This window comes from Talpa occidentalis, unplaced genomic scaffold (assembly GCF_014898055.3).
Source record: "Talpa occidentalis isolate TD23 unplaced genomic scaffold, MPIMG_talOcc4v2.1 talOcc4.7, whole genome shotgun sequence".
Classification (NCBI taxonomy): Eukaryota; Metazoa; Chordata; class Mammalia; order Eulipotyphla; family Talpidae; genus Talpa; species Talpa occidentalis.
Genome location: NW_023605083.1, coordinates 106,076,104 through 106,094,970, shown reverse-complemented (window position 1 = coordinate 106,094,970; position 18,867 = coordinate 106,076,104). Strand labels below are relative to the sequence as shown.

The 18,867-nt window shown below is 38.0% G+C and overlaps 1 protein-coding gene across 11 annotated transcripts in view; it reads right to left on the bottom strand.

Annotated features, from left to right (window-relative positions):
* Positions 1-18,867, bottom strand: part of SYNRG (synergin gamma) — a 74,294-nt gene that overhangs the window by 18,186 nt on the left and 37,241 nt on the right. For all 11 annotated transcript variants that reach the window (XM_054689278.1, XM_037494676.2, XM_037494678.2 and 8 more), the window contains 5 exons: positions 17,588-17,706; positions 17,356-17,418; positions 11,325-12,272; positions 2,080-2,673; positions 852-1,015 (listed from right to left, as the gene is read on the bottom strand). In XM_054689278.1, the coding sequence (XP_054545253.1) occupies positions 852-1,015; positions 2,080-2,673; positions 11,325-12,272; positions 17,356-17,418; positions 17,588-17,706 (1,888 nt within the window). The remainder of the gene's footprint in view (positions 1-851; positions 1,016-2,079; positions 2,674-11,324; positions 12,273-17,355; positions 17,419-17,587; positions 17,707-18,867) is intronic.

The following is an 18,867-nucleotide window of genomic DNA, read 5'->3' as shown; positions in this document are numbered from 1 at the left end:
GCTGCCCGCAGCCTCTGCAGCGCCGGTTCGATCCCCGGCTGCTCCCCGGCCACCAGAGGAGGGTCCCACATGGCGCGCAGACCTCTCCTGCCGCCCATCTGCTGCCCTCAGCAGTGTACTTCGGTCCTTCTGCCTGCTCTGCTCCCCGCTCTGGCTCTGGTGAATTCTCTCACCCTCCCGCGCTTCTGACTGTACCCACTGCTTGTATAAATAAAAAAATAAATCTAAAAAAAAAAAAAAAAATCAGTAACAGGTACAACTCTCAAGCTCATGACTTGTGAACCCAAGGGAAATGTTTTGTAGCTGCTTCTCTCTGCAAATGTTGCCTCATTTGTTCTGCAACGGTAAGAATTTCAGCAACGATTCTCCCCACCCAGGTGTCTAGCACAAGAGCTGGTACCAAAGCCTATCTCTCGCCCGGCAGGTCTGATGTCGTGTGTGTACGTGCATGATGAGGAAAGGGTGAGAGGGAGGTTCAGCATGGCTGTAGCAGGAAGCAAGCATGGACGAGGATGTAGCGAGCAGTGAGATCCAGAACACTGCCCGCCTCTTCTCTACTGTGATACTTTCACATTCACTAAGATGACAAGGTCTAAGTGCTCAAAAAGAATTCTTCAAAGCACTCCCTCAATCCTCGTGAAGTCCCGTGAACCACTTTTAGTGGGTGACACATCTGCGAGGTATTTTCATCCAGGGTTAGTATCACCATTCTCTCATTTTAACTGCTTATTTTATGCCTGGTGCCTTGTGATTTCCTGCTGCTCACGTGAAAACTGCAAACATTTTGCCATGAGACCCTCAGTGCTCAGCTGGTCTTTTACTTGCCTCCTGTGGAAAAGCACCCCACTCACCTCCACCTCTCCGGTCAGATCTTTGTACTTGTCACGGATGACAGGCAGAGCCGGCTTCTCACTAAGAGTGTTGGAACGGTCTCTGAAAGGTTGCTCCAAAGCAGGCGAAGGGGAAGAACGGCTTATTTCTTTATCACCAAGGCTCAAACTCCTCTTGTGTGATCCTGGGAGAAAAGGATGGCACAACCAAAGGTTTTGATTACTCAGCTTAGTTCAAGGAGAGGCTCTTCCTTGCTAACGTGACCCTCTTCTTTATGTTTATGTCATGAGGCGGCCATAAGCAGGATCCTCACCCATCCTGTTTAGAAAGCCACATGCGAAACCCTTTCAACTGTTCTTTCCTGCTTGGTTTCCCTGCCTGTAATTTTCTCCAATTCTCTTCTCCGGTCACATTCTCTTATAATTCTACATCCAGAATCACTGGAGTCTAGAGGACAAAAATGCCCTTCTCAATATCAATGCAGAAAAGTTGCACTGTTTTTCTAGGTTTTATAGATTTGCACTGAGCTTCTACATACTCCCTGAATCTAAAAGCAGCCAGTGATTCCTCTATTAGGACGGGATTAAAACAGAAGGGGCAAACTCAAATGTCTTCAGACAACAGGCAGTTGGAGGTCAGTTGGAGAAAGGAAGATGGGGAGACTGTGACCTTGGGGCGAGCACACTCAATGTACTGCTACTCAGCTCCAGCTGATTGCCAAGAATTCAGGCCTACTGTAGCCAGATATGACTTTTCAAAAAAACTGGAAACCCAGAACATGAAATCTCATGACTTTTACGTATTGGCAGTTGCTTCACATATTAGAAAGCTTTTTTTTGGTGGGTCAATTAAAACAGGTCTGCAGACTGGGTCTAGATCCAGTTACCCCGTCGCAATGTTTGGATTAAAAGAAACAGTGTGCAGCCAAGGAACACAAGCAAAGCTGACTTGCCTACAAATGGATCAAGTCCATTTCCCCAGCTCTTTTAACACAATGCACCTCTAACCAAACAAGCTAATGAACAGATCGTGTGCCATGCTTGTTTTTAGCCCCCACGCAGTTATCTGAGAGAGGCTTAATTTCAGTTCAGTCTCAGGGAAACCTTTCTTATAGCTATCTGTAACAGACAGTAATTCCAGATATCAGAAAAGCTACTTCCTTCTAAACCAGGGACCAACTTTTTATTCTTAAAAAGGAACATCTCAGTGAACAAACTGACAGCAAAATCTACGTTGAAAGCTACTCACCTTGGACAGAAAGGTCAAAAGTTGCCAGCTCACTTCTGATCATTTCTTCACTGGATTTCATTTTGCTTTGTGAATTGGCCACTAAAAAGTCAAATTTGCTGATTTTGGGCTTTTCACTTTGAAACTCTCCAAAGTCATCTGAACATTCTTTGGGGGTATCATAGGAAGCGCTGCTGGAAGCTGGGCTTGGACACACAGCTTCTTGATTCTGTTCAGCAGCAGGCAAGTCCTGCCTTGTGAAATCTCTACTGTCCCTGCTTTCACATTCCTTTTGCTCAGTGGTCTGAGGAGTCGCATCTTTAAAATTGGCAAATGCTGGAAAGGCAGCCTCTGGAAGCACATCTTCGATGGCAAAAGTTGTTACCTTGGAGAGAGATGTCATGGTGATGTTTTCAGAACTGCCAAATGAAGTCTCTTTCTTTTGAAGAACTGAAGCAGCTGAGGAGGATCCGCTTCCTGCTGAGAGGACAAATGGAGAGAGTTTTCTGCCCTGAGACGCATCGTCCCTGTCTGACCAGTCATAGCTTGTAAGTGTGCTCACTGCAAAATTGCTACTGTAGGTTCCAAAAGCAGCATACTTTAAGTCCTCTATATCTGAAAGGGAAATAAGACCCTACAATTAGAGGCGAGTTCACAATTCAGGCAAAGTGCCCTAAACTCTGCAAATGTCTAGCATATTTGACCAGTTTTATGTTATGATGGAGTTAACTAAATTTAGAGTTTGTACTAAAATTAAAGTTGGACTATAAAATCTGATCTTTAAAAACCCACATCATACTTGAGTTGACATTTATGTTTCATTAGAAAGAATCTTTGGATATAAAATTTACTAAAAAAAGATAGAAGGTTCATCTACCAATATATATATTCTTGATATAAGATTAGGGTTATTTAACTGTTCACTTATAAACTTAAAAAAGTACTTAAATATTTCCTACCTAAAACAGGTTTCTTCTGCCTTGACTTTGTTGGAAAATGTTCCTTTAAAACATCATATGAAACATACATGACAAAAAAAATTGACAATTTCTCAAAACTAAAGTGAAAATAACATCATTTTTTAATCAATTATAAGGAGCTTTTGTCTTCAAAAAGGCCAAACATGAGATTTTAATTAAGTAAGTAATTACTTACCTAGTTGTTATTTTGGTCATATAGACATCATATTGCTGTGACGTATGAGGAAAGAAAGATCAATCTAATTTACTTTTAGCCCCTAAAAAAACAGAACCATAGGTCTGGATCCTGTTGGGTTCTTGCTTTTCCTCTAGGTGTCAGTCCCTCATTTAAAAAAACAAACAAAAGAGAGGGCCTCCCTGGTGTGCAAGGGGGTAAGCACCGCACTATGAAGCAATCCGCAGCCTTTGCAGCATGAGTTCGATCCCTAGCCTGCCAGGGAGCAACCCACATGGCGCAGCAGACCTCTCCTGACTCGTCCATTGCTTCCCCTCAGCAGTGTACTTGGGTCAATCTGCCTGTTCTGTTCCCTATGCTGTCTCTGGTGAATCCTCTCACTCCCTGTATCTCTGGCCTGTACCCCAGCTCTGGTATGCACAAATAAATCTTAAAAAAAAAAAAAAAGAAAGAAGAAAAAGGAAAAAATGCTGGGGTAGAAGGTCCATTTTACAAAGCATTCTTAATGTATGTTTAAATAACTTCAGAGGTAGCATAGAAGAGCAGAAATGAGGTTACGTTTTTTAATTTAGACCTGGGTTCAACTCCCAGCTCTGCCACAAGTTACTGAACATCTTTTAGCCTCAGTCGGCTTATCTGTAAAGGAGGAGACCTTGTACTTGGAAGGGCTGTGCTGTGACAATGACCTGATAATGAGTGTGCACTGCCTGGCTTAGCCTCTGCTGAGCATGAACATAGTTGCTACCAGCTAAATTTGACATTTAGTTGCTGCTTTGAGGCCTAAAATGGAATTACCTCACAGGGAAAGTGCAAAGTCAACTCATCATTTTAGTGGTCTTACTAGGGAACAAGTTTCTTGCCCATTTTCAAGAAGCAGCACTAGTGGAGGCTGGATTATATAGGTATAGAGAAGTATCCTTTCAGCTCCCCTGTGCTTTCAGCCTGCAAACTTGTGTTGAATTTCATTTCAGTCACTGTATGAGACTGTACGCAAGTCTCCTCTATGACAACCACAAACATGGTTTATAAGAAAAATGCTCAAAATGTTTGTGACCCAGATTTTCATACCTAAGTCAACAAATGAACCAACTCTAGGTTGTTTTTTCTCTTTCTCTGAGAATTGTTTTCAGAGTTAAACTTTCCCATAGTTCTTCTAAGAGTATATCCTAAATCTCTCTCTCCCTCTTCAATCCTATTAGGAAAAGGGACTAAATAACAAAAATGGAAAATCCGGATATACCCCAAAAAAAAAAAAAAAAAAAAAAAAAAGCCAACTTGGCAAGAGTACATCTCTTTCACAGAACAACACTGTATTTTAAAATTCTGTAATTTAAATGGTACCCCCTTCAATTCAGCTCATTAAAGAGGAGGGGGGAAAAGATGCAGGCAAAAAAAAGTGTAAGTTTAGAATGGACGAAACCAGGCTTTAGGCAAAACCCTTCCTTAGTCTCTAGTAATAGTGTTTTGTTTTCCCCACTATTTAAAGGGGTCTTAAGGTGCCTTGACTAAAAGACTAAAAAGGAGGTGAAATTTCAGTTAAACACAAGACTAGTCTTCAAGGGTTATATGCATTCAGAAGGATGTTTTACAACATGGATTTTTTTTATGTGATCCTACAGAAAGCTTTTTTGGGGAAGCTGTATCACAAACTACTTCCAGAATGTCATCTACTAAAAGGGTAGCAATTTTCCTAGAGACCAAAGATAAATCTAACGAAAAGTTAAGCTTTAGTTCAAACATCACAACCAAGTTGCTATGGCAATAAAAAGGCCCCTTGTGCACAAAGACAAAAAGAATTTTTAAAAACAGAACTGATTGCAATATAATCAGGTAAAAGGCATTCTAAGCAATAAGGGATCACCTTAGCTGAAGAGATTTTAAGTATTTCTATAACACTATAAGTCTCCAACAAATTTTATTTTTTACTAAAAATGATAAGCCTAGCATTTTGCCTTTCGAAACAACTCACAGAAATGACCAGAGACTGAAAGAATGAAAGACTTAAAATAAATCATACCTATTAAAAAGAGTAACTATTCAAGATATACTAAAATCAAGCCTCAAGGTTAATTTTTACACTTTACTTTGCTTATTGATTGGCAGCGATAGTTAAAAACATTTACTAAAAAAACAGTTCATTTGAACACATAAGTACTAAAGCTGATATCACACAAGGATGTGAGAACACTGCATTCTAAACCTTAGCATTTATAAGCAAAATAAAGAGAGTAGTATTTCCTGGCATGGTGAGTACTAATAAGTCATTTTCTAAGAAAAATATAGTAAATCAGTTCCCTGAGGGTAGGTTAAATGAGAAAACACCTTATTTCCCATGTTAACAGAGGTGTGCTTTCTGGGCAAATTAAATGCATTACTGTATGATGATCTTAAAAATATTCAAGATCCTGTAAGACCTACAACATAAGTGATGGAAGTCCCGGCAGGAATAATATGGAATAGCCCACATTTTATTTTGTGATCACTGAAAGTTACTACAGACGGGTTTTCACTTTGATAGCTGAATTCTGAAAATTGTGAAAGAAAAAGAAAAATCGAGAATGGGAGCAACAAAATGAACAAAGAATTACCACTACTGTATTTCCTCCAACCCTGCCGGAGAGCTTGTACGCTGTGCTGGCTTGAACAGCAACTGCACACAGATCATATGCCAAATTGTGTGCTTTAATACAAGTATTTGTTTGCAACCAACAATGTGCTATTAAAGAGGCCAAAGGAATAAACTATACAATCTGGTTTCCATCATGGATTTCAAATCAAGACATGGGTTTCCTGCTTATGTTGGCAAGTAACCCTATCAGTCTCTCCCATAACCTCTATTCAAATCCCTTCTGAATGGATGTTGTACACAAAAACAAGGTGTTTCTTGGAACAAAGAATGTGAGCTGCCACTCCAGGATACAGAAGGCCATGCTGATTCCCTGGACACTTTCTAAAGCCCTCAGCATATACCTAGGTGATCAAGAGTCACTGGCTTTTGGGAAAAGGAAAAAAGAGAAACATATTCAAATTCCAATATTTCTAGTGTCTTACATATCAATAAAAATGTTCGTTGAACTAAGGAAATCTCTTTGTTTCCAAGTACTGATTTAACCCAAACTTCATTTACCAAAAATACACTTTTCAACTTTTTTCCATCACTGGCTCTACTCTACCTTCAGAAATCAGTCATATTCACAACATTGACTAACTAGAAATCCTGGTCTCAGGTTGAGTCCTGTGAGTCTCAAACACCTTGATAGGCGCTGTGGAGGAAAACAGGAATGAAAGTGATCAGTGTGAGCATGACAGGTTGTACGATGCCTTCTGATGTTTTCTAATCTGTATAGAAACCTCCCATTTTCATTTGTACTGACTCCAAAATCTAAGGCTTTAATTATATCCACACTACCTGTAAGCATCTTTGGGTTTCTATACAGTGCTTTAAGTTCAATAAAGAAAAGTGACAATCCTGTGAATATTTTAAGTCAGAGGAGACTGGAAGGCCAAGGAATGGTGTCAGCGGGACTACTTGTGGTCATTTAAAAAATCTCATTAAAAAGCAACAACAACAAAACACCAAAGGAGCACAGAGGAGGGCAATTACAATGGGGGTCTCTTGGTCACGCAAAGAAGGGGGCAGCACTCGGAAGACCCTTCTGTGCTTATGACTCTGCTGTGCTCTCAAAGCTGCTCTGGCATCACTTCCCCAAACACCTTACCAAAAGCAGTCTATTGATATTAGAACTAAGAGCTAGAAGCAACTCTTAAAAATCATTTGATTCTTTGAGTCATTTTAGCACAAACCAGCTTCTTTTGAGATTGTGTGTCCCCCTCATAATCATTTGCTACTTTAAAAAAATCAGCAGAGATTTTACTGTGAACAATAAAGTGATTGTAGAATGTAAATACATTTGTGTAATTTCTCAGGCACTTACGTATGAAGTCAAGCGCTAGCTGTATCTTACTTAGCATTGGCAGTAAACGAAACTGTTTTTTCCCTTTGTTTTAACCTATAGCATAGAGTTCTTTAAGTATGTGTCACAAGTTTATATTATTATTAAAACTACTTCCCTAAAAGTAAAGTCACACTGAACAACTGCTCAACTTGTGAATGCAATTATGTTTTACACACAGTTGTATTCAGATATTTTCTGCAGCTTGCTCAAGTAAATGCAGAACTGAGCTGAAATAATATAGTTCCGGCAAGGACCAGTTAAGCATTAGATAATTCTGCTGATAAAGGAATTCCTTAGCCAAAGCCACCACACGGTTAGCCTTACACGTTCTTGTACATGTCTTATAGATCTTTCTTCCAAATTTCTTAGCAGCAAACATTGTAATGAAAACATAATGCATTTAAACGAGATTTTCGAAACCAAGCATTCAACTTTCAAAAGTGCATGATGCTCTGGAAAAGACGGTATTTTGAACGGCAGGCTCAGCTTTTCTTAGAGTTAATCTAAACCTCAATATGCAACTCTTTTTCTCAAATGGCATATTTCAGATATTATCAGTGAGCTCTCAGGAATCCTATTTAAAATAAAATCCTCATCTTCCACGGTTTAATTTCCTCTCTTCCTCAAATTTTGAAAAAGAACAATGAATTAAAGCCTCAAAATATAAAAAAACAAATTTAAAAACATCGAAATAACTCTTTTGTCCCAAAGGATTTTATTGGTCTTGGGTTTCTGATAAAAAACAATACCATTCTCAGTTTTTAACTATTATTATATTCTACAACAGAAAAAAACTTTCCTAAATTTGGCATACGTCAAAGCCAATTTTCGTGCGTCCTTCTAGAACTGTTTTTTAAAAAGCAATGGTTTAAAGCTTATTGGTTTAAATGAGTTAAAAAAGTTAAATGAGTTTTAAAGCTTATTAGTTTAATGGTCTAAAGCTTATTTTCTCTGAGACATCCTCTAGTCATTTAAAGAAGTTGATTTATGGACTGTATGACTGAAGGAGGCTTCATAATAAATTCTGAAACTGGAAAGATAATGTACTTTATAATTTAGAGGATGGAGTGCCCAATTTCAACTCAAATCAAATTCAGTCCTGAAGACTTCCTGATATTAACACTGAAGCCTTTCCATTAAAGAGATGATCAATTTAAATTCAGTTTACAATTATATGGCTAGAAGTGCATCTCAATATTATTTGATGATTTATTTTAAAGCCAGTTATTAACAGATGTGTGCCTCTCTTTCTCCGACGCTCAACTTAGGTCATCTTCCTTACCTTATCCCTCTCTTTACAAAATGCAGACAGGTTCTACTAGAAGGAACTGGGGAAAATGTTCTCATGTATACTATGCTTTAAGTAGCATAAGATTTACATTTTTTTTAAAGTTATGTTTAATTCAACGACAAATTATGAATTCATATCAATGGAATTATGAAAGGAAAAAGTTAAAATGTACCAATACTGTCTTAGTAGAAAGCTGTTTGAGGAAACAAAATGGGAAAAAACCCTCTTCTTTCAGGAAATGCTACTGCTTTAAACTTGACGTGGAATAGGTATAACCTGAAAAAGTACAAATTACACACATCCCCACACTTTCAAAATAGGCCAAAGAATTATTTATTAACATAGGACTTACAGATCACAAAAGAGAGTGGTACAGAAGAGCTGAAAAAGAAGTAATCAGAATAAGCATGCAGATCAGTATTTGCAGAGGAATATACCAAAGCAAGATCAAAAAGGCACATTCACACAGAAAATGTCTAAATTGGAAAAAAAAAAAAGACATCAGAAAAGCAGCCCCCCAAAAAAGGCATTGATAAAATACAAAGATTTTTCAATGTCTTAGAAGAGCTACTTTACAGGTCAGTAGGTAGCTGGCTAGAGAAGTCTCGCTGACTCTTTGAGTGTCCCAAATGAGGGTAAGCACTTGCTGCCAACAAAACCAATGATCTTAACGACTGCACATCATGATGATTCAGTGCAGAGATAAATTGAGAGGGGGGACAAAAGCAGCCTAGTTGAAATTAATGCAGCAAGTGCTCAAAGGGTTAAATATAATAATGTGCAGAGGAGTTAGGCGCAATGTTATTATTATTATCTACCTTCCATACAAAGAATTATAGCAAGAGTTAAAAGAGACAGTATCCCCTTCAGAGTTAAGTTAGGGTTTCCAAATAGGATTAAGGTCCAGAGATAGCAATCTACTAGGTTTTACTCTTTCTTCATCAGTCCACTATGTCTCCAATAAGAAGTACCTTTAACCCTCAGACTAAGAGAGCAAGAGATACTGTGTCAACACCAGGACAAATAAAACCAAATTGTGTTGAAGAAGTCCCTACCATTTACCCTTACAATATATTTGCTCAAAAGCAATGTAGCTCATTGGTCAGACATCAACCCCTTTAAACAACCGCTCTAAAGGGATACTGCTCCTTTCTGACAGAAGGTTTACAGATCAAAGGAGGAAACAATCTGCTTTTAAGAGTATCCTCACACTGAAGAGACTTGCCTTGAACATTACAGGTTCTAAGCTGGGACTGTTCCAAACATACATAAAAAGAACATGAGCACAGGAGATCATTTTAACAGGTTAGTCAGAATAAGCTGAGTCAAAAAACTAACCTCCCCTCCCCAAATAAAATAAAAAAAAGACATCTCAAACCTGGATTAGACTCATAAAGACATCTAGCTTGGCACTGTGAAAGAATATAGATTCACTTTCAGAAAAATAGCTTCTAATTAATAACTTCAGAGTCCAAAAGTCTAGAACACATGTTATGAGAGTTTTAAATCAAAATCAAAATTTTGTTCAGAAAATGGAGCACTTTGCAACCAACTGCTGTGGCTCAAACAGCTCACACACAAAAAAGGACTAAAATCACTCTCACAAAAATGGCAGGAAAAAAAGGTAGAAAAACATCTGAGGAAAAGTACAAAAAAGAAAGGAAAGCATCAGGGCCCAGGCACCTGTGGATGCCCACTGTGTTAGGACAGGGCCTTCTCAAGCTAAGTGTCTGCAAATGTGATCCGCCTCAGCAGCCTATTTAAGAATACCTCCAACTCTGCAACAGCCAAAGGATGGATGCAATTTTGTTTTCTGACTTATCAATCTGATATATGCAAAAGCCTTAATACGTTTTAACTTCTGCCTGATTTGTAAACTTGGAAGTGTCTTATGTGTCCCTCTCTTATTAGAAAACAACAAACACTTCGTAGGCATAATACATTTTCTAGAATACAGTAATACTGAGATATTTCTCGTTGTTAAAGGCCACAAAATAGGTTTATCTTTCTATATACATATCAAAAAAACAACAAAAAATAAAAACTAGGACACTTGGGAATCTACTTTTTATGACGGGAAGTTGGACTTGGGAAATAAACTGCTTCACATAAATCCATACATAATTTAAACAGGGCTCCTTTATGAGATATTTTCAAACATTTTATGAGAAAGTTAGTAGTTACCCTATTCTACCAACTACAGATTTGCTACAATACTTCTGGTAATAGAGTTAAGACTGAAATCTGTACCTGGAATCCACTAACAACTCACACTCTCCTCCTTGCCAGACCCTGGCTGAGAGGGCACCGATACAGAAGTCCCGTTCCCTCTTCTTCTCTTGCAAGGACATGGAAAATGGCAGACTAAGTGGCTGGACATTTTCAGTTTCTTGGCCTAACCAAAGCCAGTTTCTGTAAACTGAAGGCAATACTATATTGGCAGCAGCCAAATATACCCAAGAGGAGAAAAGGAGAGGGCAACACTCTGCTCTCACTCCCAGGAACGAAGGAACGTTACGAATACTGCAAAAGTCTATGCAATTTCTGTCAATGTGGGGTTCGTTTAGCAGTAGATTTTATGTGCCTCTAACACCAAATCAGTGTTAAGAGTTCAAAAATAAAAATACTTTAGCTACCAATTTAAGTTCCATTGTATTCACGGTAACCATATATCCAAGTCTCCACAGAATCAAATTGAACACCCAGGACGTTAAACGTTAAAGGGACTGGCAATGAAGAGGTTCATATATCAGAAATTCAAAAAGGTTAAGGGCCAACGACTTACTGTGTTGTAAATCAACACCCACAGAACCAGCTTTGAAATCTACATCATCATCACCAGAGCAATCTCACCAATTCCTCACCTGCAGCAGGAGGATGCTGGCCACTAACTGTTGGTAAATCCAAAGAGCTATCAGACATGACATGCTTAAGATCTCCTCCCACATCAGCCAATTTCATGTCAAACTGAACAGAGAGTGCATCTTCAGAGTCCTCCTTGCCAACACTGCTGCCACCAATGGAAGGAAGGTCCAAGGACTTCACCGAAGCAGAGTCTTCTTTGGTGTGTCTGAAAGCCACTGCTTTCTCTCCCAAGGATTTGTCAGAGTTCATGGAAGAAAATTTATTGGAGTGGAAGTCAGCAAAATCATCATCACTTTTTCCTGAAGGGGTGCTATCTTTCAGTTCTTCAACACCTAGTCCTGATCCTTCCAGCGAAAGCTGTTTGAAGACATCATATTTGGTAGACATGGCAACTGAGTTTTGTCCACTCTTCACTGTGCTGCTCGAGCTACTGGTTAAAGGAACAGGACTTGCTTCCTCTTTAAGGGCATCATATTTGTCATCTGCCTTTTGCTCACATGAAATAGAGCTATTACTGAAAGCTATAAAATCTGCAAAGTCATCCTGTTCACTAGCAGAGGCTGGACTAGAATATTCCCCAAAAAGGTTGAATTCTCCAAAATCATCAGCCAAACTAGAAGTTTTAACTGACACTGATGCTGTCATAGTTGTTGCAGATCCTGCTGGTTGTGGTCGTGTGGAAACAGGTTTTGATGTACTAAATGTGGTCGAAACAGATAATGGTTTCTCACTGCTGCAATTAACTGAGGAAAACATATCTAGATCTGCTAAGTTCAGAGGATTTTTCACTTGTGCTTGTTGTTTCTGCTGTACAGTTCCTGAGGGGAAGGCTGCTGGGAACGTTTTGTCTCTTGTTGGTGGCTCTACTGGTGATACACTGTCGGCGGTTTTAAAATCAGTGAAACCATCATCTGTTCCTGCAGATCTGAATTCTGCAAAGTTTTCTCCTGAGAGAAAAATAAACAAATAAATAGGAAGATTAAACTGAAAACCACATAATACAGTTCATAATACATAAAATTACAAGGATAATCTTATGAACTTTTTCCTTAACTGGCCTGATCACTGTTTAAACCTTATCAGATACCCCTTTGAAAAATATTTGCTTTCACATTAAAAAAAGCTAGTGATATCAAGAAGTAAATAAAAATTAAACTGAGAGCACCTAACAGTACCATTTGCATTTGCTCACTTTAGTGTATGTCCTTTAGTGTGGTATGTCCCTGAAAGTGCCAGGTCCTTCAGGTGGCCAAAAACACTGCCCTTGTGACTTTTTCTTGCTATAGCCAGCCAGCTAAGAAACAACGAATAAGGGGCCTCCCTGGTGGCACAAGTGGTTAAGGACAGCACTATGAAGCTATCCGCAGCCTCCACAGCACAAGTTTGATGTCCAGCCAGCCAGGGAGATACCCACATGGCACAGCAGACCTCTCCTGTCTCACCCGCTGTTCCCCTCAGCAGTGTATTTCAGTCAGTCTGCCTGTTCTGTTCCCTACTCTGTCTCTGGTGAATCCTCTCACCCCACACACCTCTGGCCTGTACCCCAGTTCTTGTAGGCTTAAATAAATCTTAAAAAAACAAAAACAAAAACAAATGGAATAAGAAGGTGCTGAAGGTTGCCATATTAAAATAGTAACCCTTTAACAATAAAATGTTTTACATGGTGATCAATTAGGGAAAAAAGCACAGGTACCAACAAAGTATTATGAAAGACTGCTATTTACAACATACAACACTGCATAAGGAAGCATTTTAAGCATATCGTTAGATACCAAGTGGTCTTGCTCAAGTACTATTTGCAAAGCATGTGGCTAAGGGTACACTTTGAAGCAGTTTCTCCCCAGTTGGTTTTTATTTATTAAAATTCAAATGGATTTGAATAAATAAGAACTATTATTTAAAATTTTAAAAGCTTTGATTTAGACTTTGGTTTAAAATGTGCTATCCCAAGAATGGGGTTATTGAAAGAATTCTTATAAGAAATATTTGTTATGTTTTAGAGAAAAGATACTAATGTATTTCTCATAAATAATTTAATAGACTCAGTTAAGACATTGATAAAAATCTGGACCTATGAGTCCTAACAGGGTTTTTATTCTTTATTATTATAGTAATGTTATCATTAAGTTAGGATGCAGATGATCAGTTTTCTAATGGTGTCTGAAGGTCGTCCATAGAATACCATAAAAAAGGCCTTCCAGACCAGAAACAATTGTTGGCGAGGATATTAGAAAAAAAAGGAATCCTTGTACACTGCTGGTGGGAAGGTAGGATGGTCCAGCCGGTATAAAGGTTTCTCAAAATAATAAAAATAGATCTACTATACGATCCAGCAATTCTACTCCTAGAATGCTACATGAAGAAAGCAAAAACACTAATTTGAAGGGATATATGCATTCTTATTTTCACTGCTGCCTATTTACAATTGCCAAGCTATGGAAACAAGCTAAAGGACCCAAGGATAGAGGAGCCAATTAGAAAAATGTGCATATAACATATGTAGACATATACACACACACACGCATGCACATACACAGAGGAATACTACTCAGCTGTAAAGAATGATGAACTCTTGACATTTGCAACAACATGGATGGAACTGGAGGGGACAATGCTAGGCAAAATAAATCAAGGAAAAAGAAAAATACTGGATGGTTTCATTTGTAGGTGGAGTGCAGAGAAACAAAACAAAGGGCCGTTAAAACAAAACCACTAACAAACTCTGGAACTCGGGAATCCAGGCTACAAGCCGGGCAGTGGGGCACAATAGGCTATGGTGGAGGGTTATGGGTGCAATGGTGGTAAGTGTGGGGTGAGGACATGCAGCTGAGGAGGTGAGATCCTATGCCTCTGAATCATATATAATGTCATAAATCAATGCTACCTCAACGGAAAAAAAACCTTGTTTTTAATTTGTTTCAGATACTGGGATAAATGCAGAATCAGATTCTTGACTCATGATGTTGGAGACAAAAATATAGATCATGTTAATGATACAGATTCATTGTCTTTAACATAGAGAGAGCATATATGTTATACTGGCCATTAAGATCTACATGGTTATTTTCTTAGTCCTCATAGTCCCTCATTTAAATAGAAACAGAAAGGGAGTGGACACAATAAAATTTAGACTTATTGGTAGGTTTCAATTATTCATTATTTTAATTCATACTTAATAAGCATAACATAAAATTAATTTCCTTTGACTGATTATGTTCTACTATAGATTTACTAATGCATAAGGATATGACCCAAAAATGCACGAGTTAAAGTAAAACAGTAAAATTAAAAATAAATCTTCCACAAAATCCAGGAGCCTATGCTCAATAATGAGAGAAAACAATAAACCTAACATTGTAAAAATACAAGTGCCACTGATACTCATAAAATACAAGCTTTAATTTCCCTGCCCACTTTTTAAAATTCTAATTTTCCCTAAAAATGAACCACAAATTTATACAAACTATAAACACATGTTTAAAGCCAAAATCCAATTCTTAAAACTGACATTAAAATGTAGGCTTTAAATACATTATGCTTATATAATGATACATATTTGATTTATCAAGTGAAAAAGCACAGAAAACAACAGACATTGATTTTTCCTCCTGATCTTAGATATTTAACCAATTTACCAACATAGGAAAATCGATTAATATTAGGGAAATTTTAGAAAGAGGTCCAGCATTCAGAATCCTTGTATTTAATGTTTTTTAAAGACATGCCACCAATAAAACTAAAGTCAATTTCACAAAATGACAGGAGAAGCAGATGTAAAACTCTTAAAAATCACCCTAGAATTTAAAGCAAGTGTATCAATGACTATATTTCCACTATTTCTGTAAGCAGAAAAGGTAATAAGCAGCCAGTTTTAGCACAAACCAAATTTTTGATGAGCTGCTTTGAATTATCTGTGAAATTGACATTTCACTTTTTTATTTTTAAAAAGAAATCACATTCACCATAGCAAACTAAACTTACTGATAATTTGTAAACTTGTCCATCAGAAATGTAAGCTGGGTGAAAGGGTTAAAGAGAAATAAAAATGGGTGGGTTTTACAAGTTGAAAAGCAAAGTTTCTTGGCTAGTGGATTCATTGTAGCCCCTGAAAACCTGTCAGAAGGTATTATTTTAAGGGTATGATTTCGTGAGATTTTCAGTTCTGAATCCTCACATGATTCCCTCTCCAATCACTGCTTTTTTTTTTTTTTACTACTCATATGGGTTTTATTTGAAATTGTTATGAAACCTCTTTAGTCCTTAGCTTATCATAGACATCCTGCTCCCTTCCTGTTCCATTCTCCTTACTAATTTGTATAAATATTATTATTTTATTTATATAAGAGCTGGGGTACAGGCCAGAAGGTTGGGAGGGTGAGAGGATTCACCAGAGACAGAGTGGGGAGCAGAACAGGCAGATGGAACAAAAGCACTGCTGAGGGGAACAGCAGACGCAAGGAGAGGTCTGCCTCGCCATGTGGGATTGTCCCTGGCTGGCCGGGATCGAACCCGTGCTGCAGAGGCTGCGGACAGCTTCACAGTGCGGCACTCAACTGCCTACACCACCAGGGAGGCCCAGGTCTATGTTTTTTTTTTTTTATACTGCTGAGCAGCAGGTGAGACAGGAGAGGTCTGCTTCGCCATGTGGGATTCTCGCTGGCTGGCCAGGATTGAATCCTCGCTGAAGAGGCTGCAGACAGCTCCAAAGCATGGTGCTCAACCACCTGCGGCACCAGGGAGGCCCAGGTCTATGTATTTTTAATAAGAGTAGACTACATTATCCTAAAATGAGCAAACCTTTTATTTCTATTTGGAAGGTCTTAAGAGTCAAATAAAGTTAAGATAGGAAAGAAAGCAAGCAAACAAAAATGACATCCAGTCTGGGGTTCTGTTAATAAAGTACTATAAAAGCAGGACCAAGATACTGACATTTTGGTGGCACCATTGTTTTTCCCAGGAATAACATGCATAACATATGATCACTAATACCACACTACACAAAGAACCCTGATATCAAACCATGCCCTTTACTCCACATTTGTCTCACCCCAAGTGTTGATAAGAGCATTGCCAGCAATGACAAATTTCAGAAATGACAACTTAAGCCAAAAGTTCCTCTAGGGTTTATCCTTGTACTCCTAGTGCATAATACGAGCACTAAAGAAGAAACAGTTATTATACTCTAAAGGCTTGAATGAAACATAAGGAAGCATTTTTAGAACCATATTGCTGTAAGGCACAGAATAATCTTAGGAAATGTGGTTTTCCTTTTTTTAGAGGTGGATAAACAGATACTTTCTATTTTAGCTTTTCTATAACTTTCCAGCTCCTGGGGCAGAAGGGTAAGAACAAAAGACTGTTGACGATGTTCCACAGTTAAGCATTCAGTAAACAAAGGCAGAATGTAGTACTGTACCCAGAAAGAAAACCTCACTAGAGTATACAAATCTTAGAGGACACACAGCTAAACAGTGAAGGACAAAATTTCACATCTGAACTCTGCATCATGTTTACAGAGGGATTTAACCACAGATGTAACTTTCAGTCTTTATATATATATTACTCTTGAATTATCATTTTAACATAAACCTCTATTATCTTATTAGATGAAAATAAATTTTGAAATCTTGGAAAGTAAAAGACTGGTTGCTGCACTTTGCATGGTCCAGAGTACCCTGTACTGCCAGCAGTTCAAGATGGCATCTTGTGGTACATGAAAATAACAATAGTAGTCAGAGCCCATCCCTGCCACGCAGCGCCCCCACCCCACCCCCGTCCATTTGACATACAAGAATCCCATTTGATTTGAAGGCTTCCAGTGAAAGGGTATGTAACTTATTTACAGAGGAAACTGCATCGATTTGGGGTTTGCCCTAAATTTTAGAAAATAATTCCCATTAGTTGAACTGTATTTGCCTCCTTATAATTTCTAGTGCCAATAAGCTAATTTTTTTAAAAAGTTGTGGTGTGTCACTGAAAGAACCATGAAAAACCTGTTTAAAAATTAAAATAGCTTATAAAAAAACTTACCTAAAGATTTACTCTCTGCTGTCTGTTCAAGTTCTCTGAAAGCACTATATTTATCACCAGGCTCTATGATGAAAAGACAGATGTTTAAAGTGAGGGACCTTGAGATCACAACTCAAGGAAGATGGGTTTCACCAAACACACTTAATGGCAGTACAAGCATTTTACACATTTACCATGAATGGTCACTAATAAAAATAAAGATTTACATTATGAATTTACAAACTGTTTTTACCTCCAACTGGAACACTGTTTTCGGAGGATTTTTCAGCTGCAATTCCTTTAAACACAGCATATTTATCCATTGAAGTTGATGCTTTAGTTCCAGGAAGTGGCATCAACAAAGAAGGGGCACTGAAAGGGGAAATGAAATATCCCTTAATGACTAGAACATTGAATCCTTCCTTTTCAGGTAGTAACTTAGAATAAAATGGCAAACAAGTACCAAGTTAAAACTCATGGCTCTCCGCTTTAAAAGCTAGAAGATATATAGAAAACACAAACACAGTCCTTTTTCTTGGAAAATAAATAAAATAACCCCCAAGCAATAATTCTTTTCTTGATTATCTGAAGAGGGGTCAGATCCATGCTGATCATCTAATCATCTCTTTAAGCCATAGTAACCACTGGAATGTCACTGGAAATAGATTATGGAATGATGACCTCCAATTTTTTTTTTAATTTATGTATTTTTATATCGTTGTATGACCTGCAATTTTAACTTAAGGTCCACAAAACTGCAAAAGGGAACTGCTCCAAATATCTCTGAGTTAAATTATGTTAGCCTTACTATAAATTATTCTCTAAAATGGGTTTGGAATGCTGAGGTAGAATAGATAAGATAAAAATCTATTTATGAAATGTTCAAGTTAAAATGTAAATTATTCTTTTGATCATATTACATTGTTTACTAAGAGAAATTCCCACATCTGATAAGCAACAGTAGAGTTAATACAATTTGCATTTTTACAAGGATCACATCAGCGGCTCCAAAAGCTATCTTTGTAGCAAAACAACAATCACTTCAAAATTAGATAAAGGTACTTTTGCCTGCAGACATATTTCTCACTGGATGGAAAAATAATGTAATGAGTTGTATCTATGTGGGTAATTCTTAGACAGCTTAAACACATACTATAAAAGCACTGCTTCCTATCCTACTCCCCACCGCCCCCAGCCTTATCAGACCCAGGCAGTTCCCAGGAAGAACAGCCTTTACATATGAATGACTACATTCCACTACCAGCTAGTGCCATTCAATAACACACACACGCAAGATATATAAATGGATTTCTATAGAGTTCTTTGCCCTGGAGCAAAAATCTTTCCACAGTCATTTAAATCTTCTTATCAGTGGCCTACAAGCAAGGTAAAAATTCCAGCTCTTACACAGGTATGCTAATGAAGGTCCACAATGCTTTAGGACTTAGTGCTATCAAATATTATAATTTCTCCTCACTAACAAACAGCTGCTACTTATTTTCATCTTGACAAACAGGTCATGGTCCATACATT